Raw genomic sequence first — 18,331 nt, 5'->3', positions numbered from 1 at the left:
TTGCTGCAGTCATATACTTAGACACCTGCTAGGTTTTGACTATCTAATTTGTTACATTGACTATGAAGGTAACACTTTTGTATTCCTTACAATGTTTCCACTTTTCATTTTCAGATGACAGCTTTTTATACAGTTTTTGCTGGATACCCCATTTTTGTCACTGTGTATCACACTGACAGTGCCATATTGCTTCAAGTTTGATTGGCAGTGATTTTACATTTACTTTACAGGCCATTTAGGAAACCCAAAAGGACCTGAAGGAAACATCAGTTTTCAAAGACAACTGTCTCACCAATAACTACTCCAAACTGCTCATCTAGTTCTTGATGCAATGAATTTGTCTTTCATTGCATAAAAAAATAATTTTTTCCCATTGTTAGCATGTGGGTACTAAGTCAAGCTCCTGAAAAAATCAGTACAGCTATGGCCTTACCTTTGAACAGCCAAAGACTGTAATGTCATCTTAGGTTTCTCTGATGAGACCTAATTTTCCATTAGATTCTGTTGACTGGCACACATAACATTTGAATGCTTCATTTAATTACTAGTTTTTCTTTTGTGTCATTACTTTTCTTTGTGTCATCATGTGCTCCTCCCCGCAGCTGAAGGTGTGGCTGCCATGGTGAAGATGGGTGGATCAGGGCTTTTGTGTGTACAGAAGGCTGTGCAAGCCTGTGTGCAACAGGCAATTACCATTGCCAAAGAGTAGGTCTGTGGACAGGCTGGTTGCTGTTACAGAGAAGATGATTTTGATGAATAGGTGATTAAGTAAGCTTTCCATGATTCCAAACAGCCCCATTTTGCTCACAGCAGCTCATTTCTATCCTCTGCTCACTGCTTAGCTGAAGCTCGGTTACACTGGAACTGACAGGTTTTAGGATGTCCCTGAGGAACTCTTTTGGCACCCATACTTCCTTTCTGTTTCCATTCCTTTGTAGAAGCTCTTGGAAAATCTGCTGGCTTATCAGCCAGTAAATGAAAACTTCCCTTTTGCTATTACTGCTGTGGCCCACGGTGAGCATCCTGCAAGATCTTGCTTGCACTTCTCTCCCACCCTGAGCAGAGTCTGAGGAAGCCTGCAGTGCCACTGATGTCCCCATCTCCTGCTGTACCACACAGCAGCAAGTTATTCTGGTGCAAATTCCATTCTTTATATGAGCCATGAAGTGAGTACAGCCCTGTTGGTCTGTTCTTGAACCTGCTTGCTTCTGTGTTTGAAAACATTGGCATGACTGTTTAGACAAGGTTTGCCAGTGACTGGTACTATTCTAGGTAGTTTATGATTGTATGGGTCCCATTTTTACTTTTTTAATTTTAACCAGTTCTGCCTTCCTCTGGAATTTCCCCGGTCTGGCAATTTGTGTTTAAAATCTTCATTTCTGTGTCTTCTTTTCTTTTTCTTTTTTTTTTTTTTTTGGTCTTTTTTTAATGTTTTCATTCTTAATACTCTTATAGCATACATCTAGTAAACAGACTCCTGTAGAAGGACAGTTTTGTCTTTTGTAACTCTGACACTTTAAAACTATTACCTTTATAAGCCATTGGTTTACCTTCTCTTAGAGGGTTAGGGCCTCTCCTTTGGAGCTGGAACATTGCCTTTGCTCCTGAACGTAGAAACACCAATAGCAAGGGGTCAATTAATGGTAGAGCAGCATGTTTGCTGTTCTCAGCATACATCCAGGATGCTGCTTCTCAGGAAGGGGATCTGCCTGGATTGCATGGGCATGGTATTCAGCATTGCTGTGGGTGTATGAAAACCATAATGCAAAGTGGCGAAGAATTCAGAACTGCTTATCCTGGGGGAAATGACATTTGCAGACAATGCTGCTTCAAGATGGAGAATTGAATTTTTAGAAAATAATACTCTTTCTCTTTACAAGAAAAACTAACATTGTTCCTTGCTGGCATGGTTTCTTAGGTACAAAACAGATTCTATGTTTTATTTATTTCTATAAATCAGAAAATTTCCCTTCCCTTCCCTTCCCGCTTTGCTTTTCACCTTTATTCTTTCCTCTTCTTTGTCTTCTGAATCTGAATCTTTCTTTTAGACAATATTATTAAGTTCATTTTAAGTGGGTTTTTGTTGTTATTATTAGGTTGGGGTTTTTCCCCTGGTCTGATTTCTTGCCTTTTTGGACATCTTGTACTCTTATTGACATTGATGTTATATGACTGTAGACAATTTGGCTAAGATTTTGTATTATGATTATTTTCCAAGGAAATCAAATAAATTCAGAACATTTTTCTGCAAGTGTATCAAATTATGCTCAGAAATATTGTCCAAAGGAAAAAATTAGAAAAAAAGACTGACATCTGCAAATCAACTCCTACCTTTATAATATTCAACACATAATGGTCCCAGAAATGAGTTGTGTGTTGGAAGCTTGGGGGGTGCTGTTTATGCTGTTGTAGGTTTAACCAACTTAAGTATCTCTACTGACAGCTACTGCATTCACTTAAGTTCACAGTGGAATTAACACATTTAAAATTTTTGTAAGGAGATCTGATAATGCAAGCTGAAAGAAGAACATTATTTTCACTTTTAGAGATGACACCACCTGTGAAATAAAACACTTGAGTAGTCTTCAGAGAAATGGTCAAAGGTCATGACAATGCATACAGTAGTACAATTTGTTTTGGTTTAATAACATGCAAAGTATTGTAGTATCTTCATTAAATATAAAATACATCTTGAAAGGCATTTCTCAGCAACACAGAAGGTCTGCTACAAGTGATTTTAGGAAGCTGTGTAAAAAGGGGAAGCAAAATAAATTGAAGATCAAAGAGCCATTCTCTTCTCAAATTCTATGAAACAAAATAAACACTTCCCAAATTAACACCATTAAAATAACTTGGTAACAGTCCCAGATAATTAAACCTACAGATTTTACAAAGTTGTATATGAGATTACAGTGAAACTTCAGGTAGCTCTGAGAGAATTTCTGTTCTCAGCCAGATCAGCCTTTTAGTTTTATTTAATACTGGTGACTGAAGTTTTGAAAGACTTCTCATACAACAAAATCAGTAATCACAGAGAGAACAGAAAGGATGGAATACTGTAGTTACCTGCAGCAGTCTACTGTCAGTGGGAAATGCATTGTTTGACTCTGCACCACGGCAGAGGTTTGCTTTCCTTACCTCTGGAGGAAATGAAACCAATCCATTCTGTGTGAATGTAATACTGTTCAGTGATGAGGCTTCTTCCTCCAGGAAATCCAGTCCTTGTTCTCCTGGATGCATTCTCTGTTCTTTCCTCTTTTCTTTCTCATACAACACAGCATTAATACTGACAGAGAAAGAGGAAATTGCACTATGAAGCCTTTTCGTAGCCATTATTTTTCTTACCACTAAATGATCACTAGAGAGAGGTTGCCTTGCAGTTGTTTGGATTGGTTTGTGAGGATTGCTTTTAATTGAGGAATGATACCCAGTTTTACAAGGCAGTTATCCAATTCTTGTGTATAAAACTCTGCTGGACCCCTGCTAGCAAGGAACTCGACGCGAGAACGTTTTTCTCCTGCCTTTTTCTTCACCTGCTCCCACATCCCTGCTTTAAAGTACTTTATTACGGACTCTTATTTTGCAAACATTTAGAGACTAGTGTAGCTTAGTTCACAGGAACGGAAGTCACACAAACTCCGCGCCGGTGTTTATTAGGGGCTCTCGGCGGGTGCGTGCGCGGCAGGAGGAGCCCTGGGCGCGGCACTCAGGGACAAATCCCCACGGGCGCGGGGTCCCTGCCCGGCCCCGCCCCCTTTCCCCCGCAAGCCCCGCCCCCGGACCCGCCCAGCAGCCGCGGAGAGGGCGGGGCCTCCCGCCGCCGCCGCTTCCGCCCCTCCCATTGGCGGCGGGGGCTGCGCGTGACCGGGCGGTGCGTGACGTAGGAGGAAGAAGCCGCCATTAGGGGCAGCGGAGCCGCGGCCGCCGGGCACGTTCGGTTGCCGTGTCCCTCTCCAGCCTCTGTCTCCGCGGCTTCGCCGGTGCCTCCCCATCCCCGCCGGCACTTCCCCCCCGCGGGCCCTCGTCCCGGTGGGCGGCGGCGGCGCCGCGGCGCGGCCCGTTGATGTGAGGCGCGGCTCGGCGGCGGGGCGCGGATGGCGGCGGGGGCCGGCGCGGCGGCCGGGGGCCGCAGCTTCTCCTTCAAGGTGGTGCTGCTCGGGGAGGGCTGCGTGGGCAAAACCTCGCTGGTGCTGCGCTACTGCGAGAACAAGTTCAACGATAAGCACATCACCACCCTGCAGGTGCGGGCCGGGCCGGGGGGCTGTGCTGTGTGGGGGTCCCGCTGTTGTTCTCCCCTCACCTTGCGCCTCTCCGCGCACCGCCGGCCGTGCCTGCTCTGCCGCTTCAGGGGCAGCCCGAGGCACTGCTCGCTCGCTCATGGTGCCTGTCCCCTGCCCGGTTTGCTGGAAGCCAGTTTTCTCTTTATTTTCACGCCTCAGATTCAAGCTTTCAGTATGTTTAGGCCTCGTTTCTACTCTGCATACTAACTGCTCCGTTTTTTCCAATTACGTATATGAATGTCTTCATTTGAATCGTGGAAAGTATGATGCAAAAGTAATGTTGTTATTGTAATCGTTGTTAGTGGACTGATGACTAAGTGTTTCATACGTGCTGCGTTTCTGTTAATCGTGGTCTTCCTCGTGTTCTCAAATCCTAGTATTAGCACTATCTAAACGTTTCTGTTTAAGGGGAACAGCTTACACAAAATGGTTTATGAGATTAGGGCTTATGATTTAATAATGGGAAAGATTCTTAAAGCTGAACTGCTTGTCACGACAGCTCCCTGAATTTTGGCTGGATTCTCAGGAGTACTGTCTGTTGTTATAAAGAGCTACAAAGTGATGTTCCACACATGAAATGTGACAGGCTGCCTGCTGGAAAGTAATGGGTTTTTTCATGGCCTACCTAGTTAGTGATGGATGGCATGTATGCCCTGGTACAAAATGAACTGCTTTTACTCTCTGTGGTCTCAGAAAACATGTCTTGAAGTTCTTTTTGTGAGTAGTATATTAAGTCTTTCGAGATATCGCCTTGCATAGATGGGAGCCTTGATTCAATGTATGCCACTCTTAATATTTCTTTTTTAAAATAAACAAACAAACCATGTCCCTTGGTGGACCAGTAGTGGGTTTTGAACTAATTTTGAATTTCCTGAGGTACAGAAGTAATAGCAGGTGGTGTTAAAAAGAGTTTTAAGATAGCTATGTGCCATTCCCATGCATTTAGGGGAAGCTTCTTGAATTGTGCATCTCAGAAGGAATTAATAGTGAAACTTTCCCCTAAAATGAAAGCAGCATTATAGATGCACTGGAAACAGTACAGGAGATGTTTTATAAACAAATAACATAACTCCATTTTTGCTGTGAAGAGGTAAAAAGAACATGATTTAGACTTTGTCATCCTGTGTTCATACTCAGGTTTTGGGTTAAGCTGTTGGTGGGTTTGCTAGGCAAGGTATTTATAGGAAGCTAGCTGAAGCTGTCATGCCACAATTGATGCTTGGTGTGCCACAGAGCTACCTGGTAGCTTGTAGGAGTCAGAGGTGCAGCAGAAGTGCAGCATTGAGCAAACAGTCAGTTAAAGTGCATCAAAATGGTCATGTGTAGCTGAATTCTCATATCCCGTGTTTTAAGAGGAGGTCCAAGTAGATTATGTGGTGATGCTTATGTTTGTTGTTTGGGTTTTTTTGTTCTTTAAATCTGTAGTGGAAAGCCTAAAATTATGAGCAAAAACTGGGTTGGAATACAGACTTGGGCCACAAATATCATAAAACACACTTTTAAATTGCTCCAAAATGCCGATAGGAAGTGTCTGTAGATAGCGTGGCTGCAGAGCTTTTGGTTTTGCCTGTCTGCAGAGGGGTGTGTTGAGGAGTGGAAGCACGTGCTTGCAGTTCCTACTGAGCTTTTGTTTCTCCACCGTAACCAGGTTTGTGGTTGCTGCCTGTGTCGTTTAACTGACTGCTCGTTGTTCATCAAGTTGTTTGCTTTTCTGTTCTGAGCCTCCTTAGCCACATGTGCATCTAACTGATGTATGTGTAAAATACAATGTCAATTGCTGTTGAATCTTACCGTGCATCATGTGCACTTGTTAAATATTATCTTTATTATTTTTATTTCCCTACATCTTACTGTTCTAGAAAAAAAAATGAAGTGAGTTCTTCCGCTATCAAATTAAAATATAGTTTAAAAATAAGATGAAGAGAAGCTAGGGTATCTGATTAAGCAGTGAAGTAACATGTTTGCAAAGCATCCTTTGTTGATTTTTTTTTTTTGGGAGATAAAAGTCTTAATCTGATAACGTTGCTTTGTTTCATGGCAACAGTTCAAAGTAATGCACCAAATTCCTTTTGTTCCAGTAAAGTCAAAATTAGATAAATACTTTGCTCCTGGTCCAGCAGAGGAGTGACAATGGTGAATCATATGAAGAGATCACTAACTATTGAGACAAGAGGCTCTCCATCCGCAATAACTTAAAAAAGAAAGTATTGCATAGTGTTTTCTTCCAATATGTTTGCAACAAAAAAAGGGTGGTGAGACTGTAACCTTCTGGAAACTTCACCTAGTGATGTTACTCTACTGTGAAGTAATTCCTTTTATACCCAAATAGGTAAGCTTCTTTGGTGCTAGTAACAGAAGCCTTGGACTAAAAGGGAGCAGTTTCTCCTCCCTGCCCGCTCCCCTCTCTCAGTGCCAATGGAGTGCACTGGAACCCCCTCTGATCTAGGGGGCTGCTGGGATGTGTTGCTGTAGTTGTGTTAGTATCAATCATGTACTTCAGTTGTTTATGACCTGCCTGTTGAGGTGAAGGTAGCTACTGATTCACAGAAGAAAGCATCTACTTAGAGCATTGTGGAAAAGCTGATGAAGGAAAAGTAGGGAATTTTGCACACAATTAATATAATTCATGACCTGTGGGCAGACCTGGTGGGGCAGTTAAAATTGGTTCCCATTGTTTGAAAAATACTGAAGTGCCCTCATCTTCATACAGTAATTATAAAGATATAAACTGATATCAAGTGAACTGTGCTGGAATTACTCTAATAATAAACCTACTGTCAAACTATTGGGCTTTTTATAATTTAATTACTCAGGAAAAATACAACTTCTGAATACTGCTCTCTTAAATGTGTGGAGGATTGCAGAGTATCCTACCCAAGAGAGCTGCTGATTGCTTTGATGGACTTGGCATAACCTGGAAAAGCTGTCTTGGTTATCAGGATAGCTGGGGGGTGAGCGAAAGGCAGTGTAAGGAAGTTCAGTGCTGTGTGCAGTGTTTGTATGCCTGACCTGCTTCTGTTGAACACGAAGCACTCAAGGGCAGGTGCCACACACCTGCTTTGTTCAGTGACTTTTGGGAGACTCTCTTCCAGCTGTGTCTTCCTCGTGTTCTACTCAAGCCCCTTTATCAGCTCCTGGCAGGGCCTGGTGGCATACAAAACTGAGGTCATAGAAGAAAATTAAAAGAACGAAAATATTTCCTACAGCCACATCAAAAGATTGGAATTTTAGCTCTTATAATTGCATTATTCTTTTCTAAGAGCCTAAGTATTTTTCAAACCAGTCATAAGACAGTAGAATCAAAATATGAAGATTAGAAGCTTCAAAGAGTTGTTTGAAATTACTTATATTTGAATTAACCATGTTCCTGTGAGTTTTTGAAAGTCCTAGCAAAAATGAGCTGTCATAGTAATTAAAATAATATGGAGAATAGCTACTGATTGTAAATTGAGTCACAGCTCAGACTTGAGTACTTCTAGTACTCAATTCAGTAATTTTTTTGGAATTAGAGAAAATGTTGAAGCTTTTTCTATGTGTAATTACCTAATGCCCTGTAGGTAGTCAAAGGCTTTGATTTTGAAACTTGACAAACTTTAAAATCCTGGCAACTGAGTTTTTCTCTAAAGTATCTCAAAATAGAAGCTGAGACTCTTGCTTATGTGTTGGGTTTTCCCAAATTTCTAAAAACTGCACATCCTGCTATTCTCTTTGTTTTTGGGTTTTTTTGCTCCCTCACTAACCTCAGAATGGCTTGGGGAGGCTATATGTGAGTTGAAAGGTTAAAAGATATTAGCTGATTTGTCTTTGGTGTGTTTGCCACTGTGGATGTAAAAATGTTTTATTGATAGTAAATGCACCAAACTTACCCATACCTACTAATTCATGAGCAGAGCCTGCTAACTGGATTCTTCAAGTATATGAACAAAATAAAGAAGAATGAAGAATTAAATCTGTAGTATAGTATTGATGGCTTCCTCCAGCATGTTCACAAAGCTTTCTGCTCATTACTAAACGTGACTTCTTCAAATACAAAGTTCCAATCTTGTTATCAGACAAACCTGCTTGTTATCAGGGTATCTGATAGAGGATACTGTCTCTCCTTTTTTGATTATGGGCCTCAGACTTTAGATAGACTAAAACTTAATCATTACAAATTCATCAAATTTTAATATGAGAGCAAGTATGATAGCCCGATGGTAAATGCCCTTGCCACAGTCTTCTGTGGTTATGGATGATTTTGCAGTACAAAAAAGCATGCATGTAGGAGTATTTTAGTGCTGGGCTATATAAAAAATGAAAATCTATATCTGAGTGATAAAAGACAGTATTCCTAGCAAAAGCTGTAGTACCTGAAGGACAGGTTATACTGAAGCAAAACGTATCTAGGTAGACAAACCTACTTTAGTTTTTGCTCTCTCAGATAGGAGATTTACTTGTGATATTAACTGGGTTGTTGTCTAAAGGTACAACGATATATCCTTATGGACACTGAGTTCTCTGTGTTTTTAAATATAAATCCCCTTTCTGTGAAAATTTTTCTGCTCAGAAATTGATTCTCAAACACTTGTGTGGAATTCACATCAACTAAGCAGGTTTGGATTGTTGATATTATGACAAAAGCAAACATTGCTCAGATGAGCTTTTCCTTTGAGATTTGCAGTAGAATATTGAGTACTATAGTACAGCAGATCAATAAAATATTGTCAGGTAAGCTTGATTCATTGTGCCTACAATAGCTTCTCTCCCTCTGGCCCAAGTGTTGGTGAGTTAAAACTTCTGGCATTACCTCCAAGCTTCTGGCTTTTAAACTGTGATGTAACACAACAAGTGATGACTACTGATGAGTTAATCCTCAGGGACAGCTGTTTGAAAGCCATCAACTACCTTCTCTAGAATTTTTAATTAAAGAATGAAAAGTTTTCTGATGTTGATTTGTTATTCTTCTTTTAAGCTGTTTTTTACAGGTTGCTTAGAGGGCCAAATCCATTTAATGTGCTGTCTGGAAATTTTCCAGACTTTTGACATTACAGTGAGTCTCCTCACTGTAAGACTGAGAGGGTAGTGTAGTGTTAATGCTTTAGGTATGTAAAACACAAGGGTTGTAGTGATCAGTTCTTTGCTATCTGTTCTTGCAAAGTGTTTTTCTTCTGGTTTGTTCTCTCTCTCTTTGTTCTTTTTATCAGGCTTTGTGAAAAGGTTTGGGGGAAGGTACAACTTAAAGATGGAAAGGATTTTTTTAATCATCTCATCTTGGGTCATACAGATGCCAGGGAAGTAGCTGAAGAGCAGGAGCTGCTCTAGCAACTGAATGTTGAGTGACTTAACTGTAACATAGGCAGCACTCCAGAAAGAGACTTTGACAGTGGTTTAGGCTGGTGTGCAGCTGTGAGCTGCTGTGGTCTCCTGTGTGCATTTCTGGTTGCTTGTTTAGTTAAGCAGCAAGCTGGTTCAAGAAGCTCATCTGGCCCATGACACTTTCCACACATGTGACTCAATTCTGTGGCTGGTCAGTGCTCGTACAGAGAACTCCTCTGGAGCTACTGCAATCCAGCCTAAGATAATCTGTGATGAATGTGTCATAAAATACCACTGAGTACTTGTTTGAACCCAAATGCAAACTGAGGTAAACCTGAAATGAAAACTCACTATAATTTAAGGCAGAAGAAAAAAGTTAGCCCTTGGTGACTGAATAACGTGTTACTGCTAGTCTTCAGAAGGGGGAGAGCAAGTTCCTAATGCATCAACACCTTGAGACCCTGTTCTGGTCCATTAAACTTGTGTTAAATTATGTTCCCTTTTTAGCCATCAAATTACAGACCTGATAACAGAGGTGGTTCTTGTAAGTTTGGAGGAAACTAGACCTACTCAAGTTACTGAAATTAGATTAACCTTGCAATGTGCTGTGGTCCTGTAAAATATTTCCAGAAGTTAAAGTAGTAGAATTCTAAAGCAGCTTTTATGCTTATTCTGAGGCTTCTCAGCTCAAACAAACAAAAATACAGAACCAAAAACCAGATGAGGGTGAGTTGTAGGCTCACTTCAGCAAAAAAGGGAAAAGTTACAGACAAGGAAACTTGTGAAATACTCATGTTCCAAGATATTTAGTGTTAAAACAATTGTTTATGGTTCTAGTATCTTAGTAATAGTGAACTACTTTGCATAATTCCTACAGCTTAAAAATTCTGTTAGGCTTGTTCCTTCCTGAACTTCACAGATTCTTGTGAAATGCTTTGAGTTCAGCTTAGACTTATCAGTGTTGTGAGTTCAGAGTCTTTCCACACAGCTCATCCTTCCCAAATTATTCAGAACAACTGCAAAGAGATGTAGTAAATGATTAGCCTAACTCAAATTTATTTAGAATAGACTGCTGGCAAACTACAGTGAAATTACTAACTGGCTTAATATTGACTTAGCCTTCTTGCTTAGACTTTTTTGATCTGGAAATTTTTCTTTTGTTGATTCTGATGCTTTATTAATTATTTTCAAGTCAAATTATGTGTTTGGTGCATAAAACTTAACTCTAATTTGTTTTGCTTTCCAGGCATCTTTTCTTACGAAGAAACTAAATATTGGTGGAAAAAGAGTAAACCTTGCAATATGGGTATGTTTCTATTTTTATTTCTTAGCTAATTGGAATGTTTTTTGAAAAAAAAAAAAGATACTTGGGTTTACTATATCACAAGTGTTAAGCACTTCTGAATAAAGTATTTGGAGTTCTTTGAAGTATTGTTTGCTTTGTCTTAAATGCTAACAAGTGTATTTTAAATGCAGGATACAGCTGGGCAAGAAAGATTCCATGCATTGGGGCCTATCTACTACAGGGACTCTAATGGCGCTATTCTAGTATATGATATAACAGATGAAGACTCTTTTCAAAAGGTACTGGGCAGCTTTTACATCTCAACTGTGAACTGCTTGAAAGATAATCTGTGATATGTGTAAACAGAACTCTTCTGTTTTCAGCAATATATATAATATTTGCAAATGTAGATCATGTAATGTAAGTATACAGTTTATTAGTGTTCTTTTGAAGACTGCCTTCCCTGCTATCAGGTTATTCAAAGAACACCAAAACATTACCTCAGTTTCTTGGAGCACAGTGCAAATAATGCCAAAGTTGTGGGTTTGATCCCTGTATGGGCCATTCATTCAACAATTGCACTTCATGATCCTTTTGGATCCCCTCCAGCTCAAAATAATCTGTGATGTAGCTGTGCAAGTTACCTGTGACATAAACATGGACTGTAGCTGTGCAAGTTACCTGTAAACATAAACATGGACTGTTGTCATGGTATGTCATACTGGTCTTTAGTGTATAAACCAAATTACTAAAAGATACTAAGTGGCATGACCTTTTACAGGTCTGAGAACTTTGAAATTGCAGTATGTGATAGTGGAGCCATTACTTCCTCTGTGATAAGTTATTTGTTGTCAAATCCTCATCAAAATGTGTAATTTGATGGCTAGTTATTTTATGGCTCTATTAGTTGATCAGTTTGATCAGGTGAGTTTTTTCCACCCTGTGTTACTCTGTGCTACCACTCTATAGGATTTTTCAGCTGAAAACTGGTGACACTCTTTTAAGCAAGTTTGTCTCTGATTTTCAGCAAAACTAGTCAGACTTCTGTGTAGAGAGAAGTGAAAAAGTGTGGTTGCATGGGCAGGGCTTGGGTTAGCAGTGATGGAAATAGTGTAAGGGTACAGATCCACAACAGTTTATCTAATTTAAATAGTCTGGTGTAGAGCAAGTAAAGCACTTGTGCTAGCAGTTCAACATTTGTGGCCACCTGCAGCATGATGGTGACTTGTGGGTGCTACTTCAACTTGTGCCTTTTCATGCTGAGTCCTACATAGTAAAACCCTCTGATACCAAAACATTTAAATGTGCAGAAAAAGAGGGAAAGCTGATTTACAGAAGTTACTGCAGAAGTACTACTGGATCATGTAGCATAACTTATTTTTAGATTCTTGAAGTGATTGCCTCTCTTCACAATTATTCCCTTAAAATAGCAGTTCCTAAGTCAATGCAGTGATCATACCACTTTCAAACTTTTCATGACAACAGATTTGTTAACAGATACCTTACCATCAGCTGACTCAACATGCCTGTCCATTTGTTTTCTCATGAAATAAACATCTGTTATAATCTAACCTGAAAAACTTACTTTAGGTGCCTCTACCTCTAAAGTACCGTTTGTGGTCTGTCAGTAAGTGCCTGTTGATAAAAGATCTCATGTCTGACCTAAAGTGGCCCATGCAGTGAACTTGCTATATTGAGTGTGGTGAGTTATATTTTTGGAGTAATTGAACCATTTTATCTAAGTAATTTGCTCTTAATTTCACCTCTGAAATAAAACCTGCTGAACAAGGGCCATATGTAGCAATCTAAATAATATTTTCTCATCTGTGTTGCTCTAAACATTTTTGCTTTAAGTTTAGAGTAGATGGTTAATGAAGGAAATGGAATGGTTCCACACTGCCTAAGATAACAGCATATTGAGTGAAAACAAACTCACCTCTGTTCTTTTTGCAGGTAAAAAACTGGGTTAAGGAATTAAGAAAAATGTTGGGAAATGAAATCTGTTTATGTATAGTAGGTAAGTCTTTTTCAACATGACTGAAGTGGAAGCATCTCTTGATCAATAGCATCTTCTAAATGCTGCTTTGACAGCTTGTGCATGTGAAGGGGTGAAGGTTATGTTAGATATTTAAAATTAAACTGGAGCTAGAAGTCTCAGTAGATCACGTGGAGGAAAATAAGAGTTTGATTGAAAAAAATAACCTGTTTAATTATACACTATTAGAAGTGCATGGTACCGATACCTGCAGACTGTAGTTTAACAAAAAATGTACATTTTCCTTCTTTCAAGTACTCAAACTCATGGCTTTTTTTCAGTGGCATAGACTAGGTGCTTGTCTGTTTTGATAATTAAGTGCTTGCAGGTTGGAGTGAGTCTTAAAGATTGGAAATTTTAATGCAAATGGAATGCAACAGAAGTGCTGGGTTTGGATTTAAATCTGATCTAATTATTAAAACACTTCCATGAGGTTACATATGTAGACATTCTACAAAAATTACCTGTGCAGCACGTGGAAGGCACTAATAAATCACAAAAAAGTGCAAAAGGCTGAATTGGGTCGAGGCATTTAGCTGTCCTGATCTCTCTACAGAACTAGCACCTTATAGCGTGTAAATGCTTGGTGAAAGGAGATTCTCAAATCATAGTGTTCTTGAAAGTGAGACCTGTGTAAGAGCTGCTCTTTACTGGGACAGCTTGAGAAAATGGAGTACCATGATTACATGTCTGCTTTCTTTTTGGGTAATTTTAGAGTATAAAGACTTAAAAGATTAACTTGTTTCCAACAGGTAACAAAATAGACTTGGAAAAAGAGAGACATGTTTCAGTGCAAGAAGCAGAAATGTAAGTCACACCTATTACTAACAGAAACAGTCATTGCAGAATTATGCTGGAGTAATAAACTCGTGATGCTGTTAACATAGCAGCCAGCTAGGCACTGCTGGCTTATGCCTGCCAGTTGTTGAGTGTTCTGTTAGTGTCTGAGTCACAGGGTGTCCTGGCTGGCCAAACTGTAGTTTGAGAGTTGTTTGTGATTAAAGTCAACATTTACAGTTTAAATCCCTTTCTAGACATGAAGTTTTCTTAATTTCAACTAGTGTGCTGCATCAGTTGTGGCAGTTTTAAACACAACTCCTTTTTTTGTATTAAATAAGCATGTGTGGATTAACTTTGAGGTCAGAATAAAACCTCTTGTGGTCGTCTTATTCCTTCATGTAAAGTGGCTTAGAAAGATTGAGTCCTTTACTACAATGAGGCTCCATATCTTAATTTCTACAGGTATGCTGAATCTGTTGGAGCAAAACATTATCATACGTCAGCTAAACAGAACAAAGGAATTGAAGAACTGTTTCTTGACCTTTGCAAAAGTAAGTATTATTATTAGTATATTATGTAGTTTGTTGGTAAGGAGTTGATTCATAAAATGCTTCAGGCTTCAGAAATGTGTTTCAGGCCATATAGAAAGTTTGAGTGTTAAGTGCTACTTGCAACTGACTTCATTTCAGTCTATTCCAAACCACTTGTGTTCTGTAACAGCTCTGGAAGCTTCATGTATGGATGATCACAATACTGCAAATTCATGCTCTGCTCCAAAAATGTCTTGGTCTTTTGTTGGAGCACTGACTGCTGTTCTACTTACCACACATAAATAGTAACCCAAATCAAACTTCATGTTCCTGGTCTCACCACTGCTTGCTTTAAATCCTCTGTTTCATACTCTTTCAAAAATTTTCTTAAATTATGTCAATTACAAATCATAAACTCAAAGCTCTAACAATGGGGATTTTATGCAGAAATCTCAACAAATGGTAAAGATCATGGTATGTGGGATGAAAATCCAGCATAAGCAAATCATCCTATTAGTTGTATTTATGAGATAAAAGAATTTAAGGAAGAGGTCTTGTGCATTTCCAAAGAGGTAGTTGCTTGGGGTATTTGGGGAGGTGGAGTTTCTTGTTTGTTTGGTTGGGGTTTTTTTAACAGTGTTACTGATATAGGTGTGTAAATCTAGCTTTTCAAGTCACTACCTCCAGGACACCTGAGGATCACTACGGTCTCCCTTAGGTACCAGGAGCTCGTGTATGTTGGGTGCTTTAGAAAACAGATTTAATATGTTCTTGCTGTTATTCCATGTGATACCTGAGTACTTAGTTCTGCATAACAAATAGGAGAACCACTCTTGCTGAACTTTTCTCTCTGTGCATATAGATCAGAGAGATTAAAATAGCAGAGTCTTAAAGTAAAAGTACAATGGAATGTCATCTAATACACATCTTTCTTTACAGGAATGATAGAAACTGCTCAAGTGGATGAAAGAGCAAGAGGCAATGGCTCCAGTCAGTCAGGAACAGCAAGGCGAGGTGTACAGATCATTGATGATGAGCCACAAGTACAGAGCAGCGGAGGGTGCTGTTCTTCTGGATAATTATAAAACTGTGCATCACTGCCCTCTCAATATGAAGACTGCCATATTCCAAGTCACACATTCTTTACCAATGGAGTAATAGAATTAACAGTATTTAAAAATAATCACATGTAACACTGCAGAGACCTTAAGTGCTAAAATAGTGGCGTCTGTGACCAGAGAATTGGCGTTTTCTACAGTGGTTAACAAAGCAATTACCAATGGCCTTTTTACATATTTTTCTTTAATGAGGAATAATATGCATGTAGAAAAGACCTACTTAAAGGCTTCATTTATATTCTTTTAAATCAGATCATTATTTAATAACTTATATACATTGTTGTTGGAATGGTATACGTTTTTGCAGCTCTTTGTACTTTGTGGTAGATGGAATTGTATCACTTCTAAAATGCAAATTGATTTTTTTTTTAAATTAGCAGATATCTGAATTAATATTTTTGCAGGGCCTCTACAAGCCTATAACTCAACTACTTTGATATATTCTGTTCATCTGTATGCCAAGCTGATAAAATACATTGTAAATTACATATTAAATATTTTATCTGCTTTTACAGTTGCAGGTGCAGAAATATGTACATCAGTCTTGTCTGTGATCGTGAAGTGAATAAGTCAGTGAAAGATGCAAGCTTTTCATGTGCACTGTTAAATTGCTCATTCTAGTCCCCTACCTGAAAACAGCTTTGTTTTGGGTACATCCATAGCTACAGCAATTCTTTAATCCATTTCTGGCAAGCAGCAGTATTTAGAGCATCCCCTTACTGGAAGAGAATGCTTCTGTAAACTGCTGTTTAACATTGAGGTGTTTGACTTGCAGCTAAAACAGTTGGTGCATGCACATACCTTGCCTCTGCAGTTACTTTGTTCTCTCAGAAGATCCCCAGAAAGTCAAAGCAACCTTAGCCCTCATCTGTCTGGTAGCCAGTAAACCAGATGCATGGGAAACTCTTTAGCTGCTCTAATAGATTTGTTTCCAAAGACAGCATTATAAACTATTCATGAGCATATTTTTCTTCCCTGTAGGGCTTGAGTGAACAATTAATTGACATTAACTAGAACTTCTGATTTGGAGTGATTAAATTGAAGGTGTGAAACTTGCCAGATGTAGCTGTAACTAAGGGGATTCTAGGCAGAATTGAACTTATTCCTGACTTGCTCTTTCTCTTGTAAAGTGTTTTGAAAAAGCCCATTTAAGTTTCAGGAGGAGGATTTTTTGAAAAAAAAAGTGTGAACTACTTTCACAAAAAACCACAAGTGGTGGTAGCTGAAATTTCAAAATGTTTTGTGCTCTGACTTTTTTTACTTAAGTTGTCATGCTTGGAAAAACAGTAAAGGTGATGTCTATGACAAAGTAGAATATCTTTGGCCTTCCTTTTTCTGAAAGGTAGATTTAGTATTGCATATGAATGCACTGAATGGTGTGGGTATGTTCTGATAGACAAAAAAGTAGTAGTAATGAATTAGTCTGTGTAAGAAGTGTGCTGTCTTCAATCTGATTTTCATTTTCTCTGAAATACTAGAGGGCTTTGATACAGACTGATCCTCATGCATTTTCTCCTTTCCTGCCTTAACTGTAGTGTAGATACTTTTTCTTAGACCACCATTGCTGTGCTCTTCTGACGTGTTTGTGTGCATGATGGAGAAAGGTGGTCTGTTCCTCGTAGTGAAGATCAAGTTTCTTGGCTGTGCAGAGCTTTGGTGTGAACCTAAAATCTGTGATTATATGTGTCAACATGTAGCAACACTGTTACCTTTCACATATCCAACAACAGTGAGCTCTGACAAAGTTGAAAACCAGATCAGTTTGGTCTAACACTGGTATCTGACAATCAGCCTTGTGATACAATATATGAAGAGTGAAATTGTCAAGTCTTGATGTTCAAAAATGGAATTGCCTCAGAATAGGAGTTTGTTTTTTTATTCAAATTTAATTTTTTCCATCTCTGCAAATAAAACCCTGAACAGCCCAACTTCAACTAGACATAGTTGAAGCAGTGTGTAGAATGTATCTTTCTGCCTGCAGCTAAGGAGTTTTTTAGTGTATTGTGTGGTAGGGGCATCCCATGTGACTTCTGTCAATTACAAAACTAATGAAGGCATGTTGATGTTAGCTCTTAAGTCTCTTATAGAATTAAAACTATTACTACTGAAAACTTAGGTGGGGATAAAGAGGTCTACAATTTTGCAATATTAAAAAGGTTCTGGTTGCTATTAGTGAAATATTTTTAAAATTCTCAAGTTACTTTTCTTACTTAAGCTACAACATAAATATTCACTGGAAACCTTCCTGTCTAAGCTGTGGTTTGGTTGGACTTGATTTATGAAACTTAAAACCTGTGTTTGCAGGGTATCATTGTATAACTGGATGAAAGTATAGCTTTGTGAAGTCAGGGAAGCTGGTTGAAGACTAGACAGAAGTTGAAAACATGAATTGTTTGGACTCATTTACATAGGACTTCAACTATTCATTGTTAGCAGACAAAATACAACAGTTCCAGGAGAAAGCATCTTTGTCAAAGATACCAAGAGTGTTCTTTGCACTTGATATACAGAAAAGCACAAATAGCTTGGTTTGCTATATTTGAGCAGAATCTTACTCAAGTAACCTGGTAACTAGTATGTGAGTTGTTTTTCAAGAGTCTTGAATCTTGCATTTGATCTAGATTGCCTGGTTTGTACGTCTGAAGGAGAACTGTTTTCTTATTGCTGATTTCTGTGGCTGTAAACAAGTAAGCTATTTTTCATTCTTCTGAGAAGTGAAAGAGAAGAGGCTGCCTGTCTTTGGGAAGTACCTCTGCTGTGGGGCAGATAGCCAGACACCCACTATAGCATGTGCAAATCAACACTGAGCACACTTCCTCAGGGTGTATCTTGACAGAGATTACTCACATACATACTAAAATAAAATGTAACTTTGTACAATACCTTTCTAGAACAACTTTTAAGTGCTTGCTCACAGTCTTGATGCTGCTACTATGAATACATGAGCTGCCTATGAAACTTTATCCCTTGCTGAAATAAAATCCAACAAGCCAAAGTCCAACAGCTTT

At 39.0% G+C, this 18,331-nt stretch overlaps 1 protein-coding gene across 1 annotated transcript; it reads left to right on the top strand.

The window, feature by feature from the left end:
• Window positions 1-4,079: 4,079 nt before the first annotated feature.
• On the top strand, window positions 4,080-18,324 carry RAB21 (RAB21, member RAS oncogene family). The gene is made up of 7 exons (XM_063155040.1): window positions 4,080-4,241; window positions 10,822-10,881; window positions 11,052-11,159; window positions 12,814-12,877; window positions 13,648-13,702; window positions 14,138-14,226; window positions 15,145-18,324. Exons 1-7 carry the CDS (start codon window positions 4,095-4,097, stop codon window positions 15,282-15,284), a joined length of 663 nt encoding a protein of 220 aa, XP_063011110.1. The 5' UTR covers window positions 4,080-4,094; the 3' UTR covers window positions 15,285-18,324.
• The last annotated feature ends 7 nt before the right edge of the window (window positions 18,325-18,331 follow it).

The sequence above is a fragment of the Melospiza melodia genome, chromosome 4 (genome assembly GCF_035770615.1).
Source record: "Melospiza melodia melodia isolate bMelMel2 chromosome 4, bMelMel2.pri, whole genome shotgun sequence".
NCBI classification, from domain to species: Eukaryota; Metazoa; Chordata; class Aves; order Passeriformes; family Passerellidae; genus Melospiza; species Melospiza melodia.
This window is presented reverse-complemented; position numbering and strand designations above follow the sequence as displayed.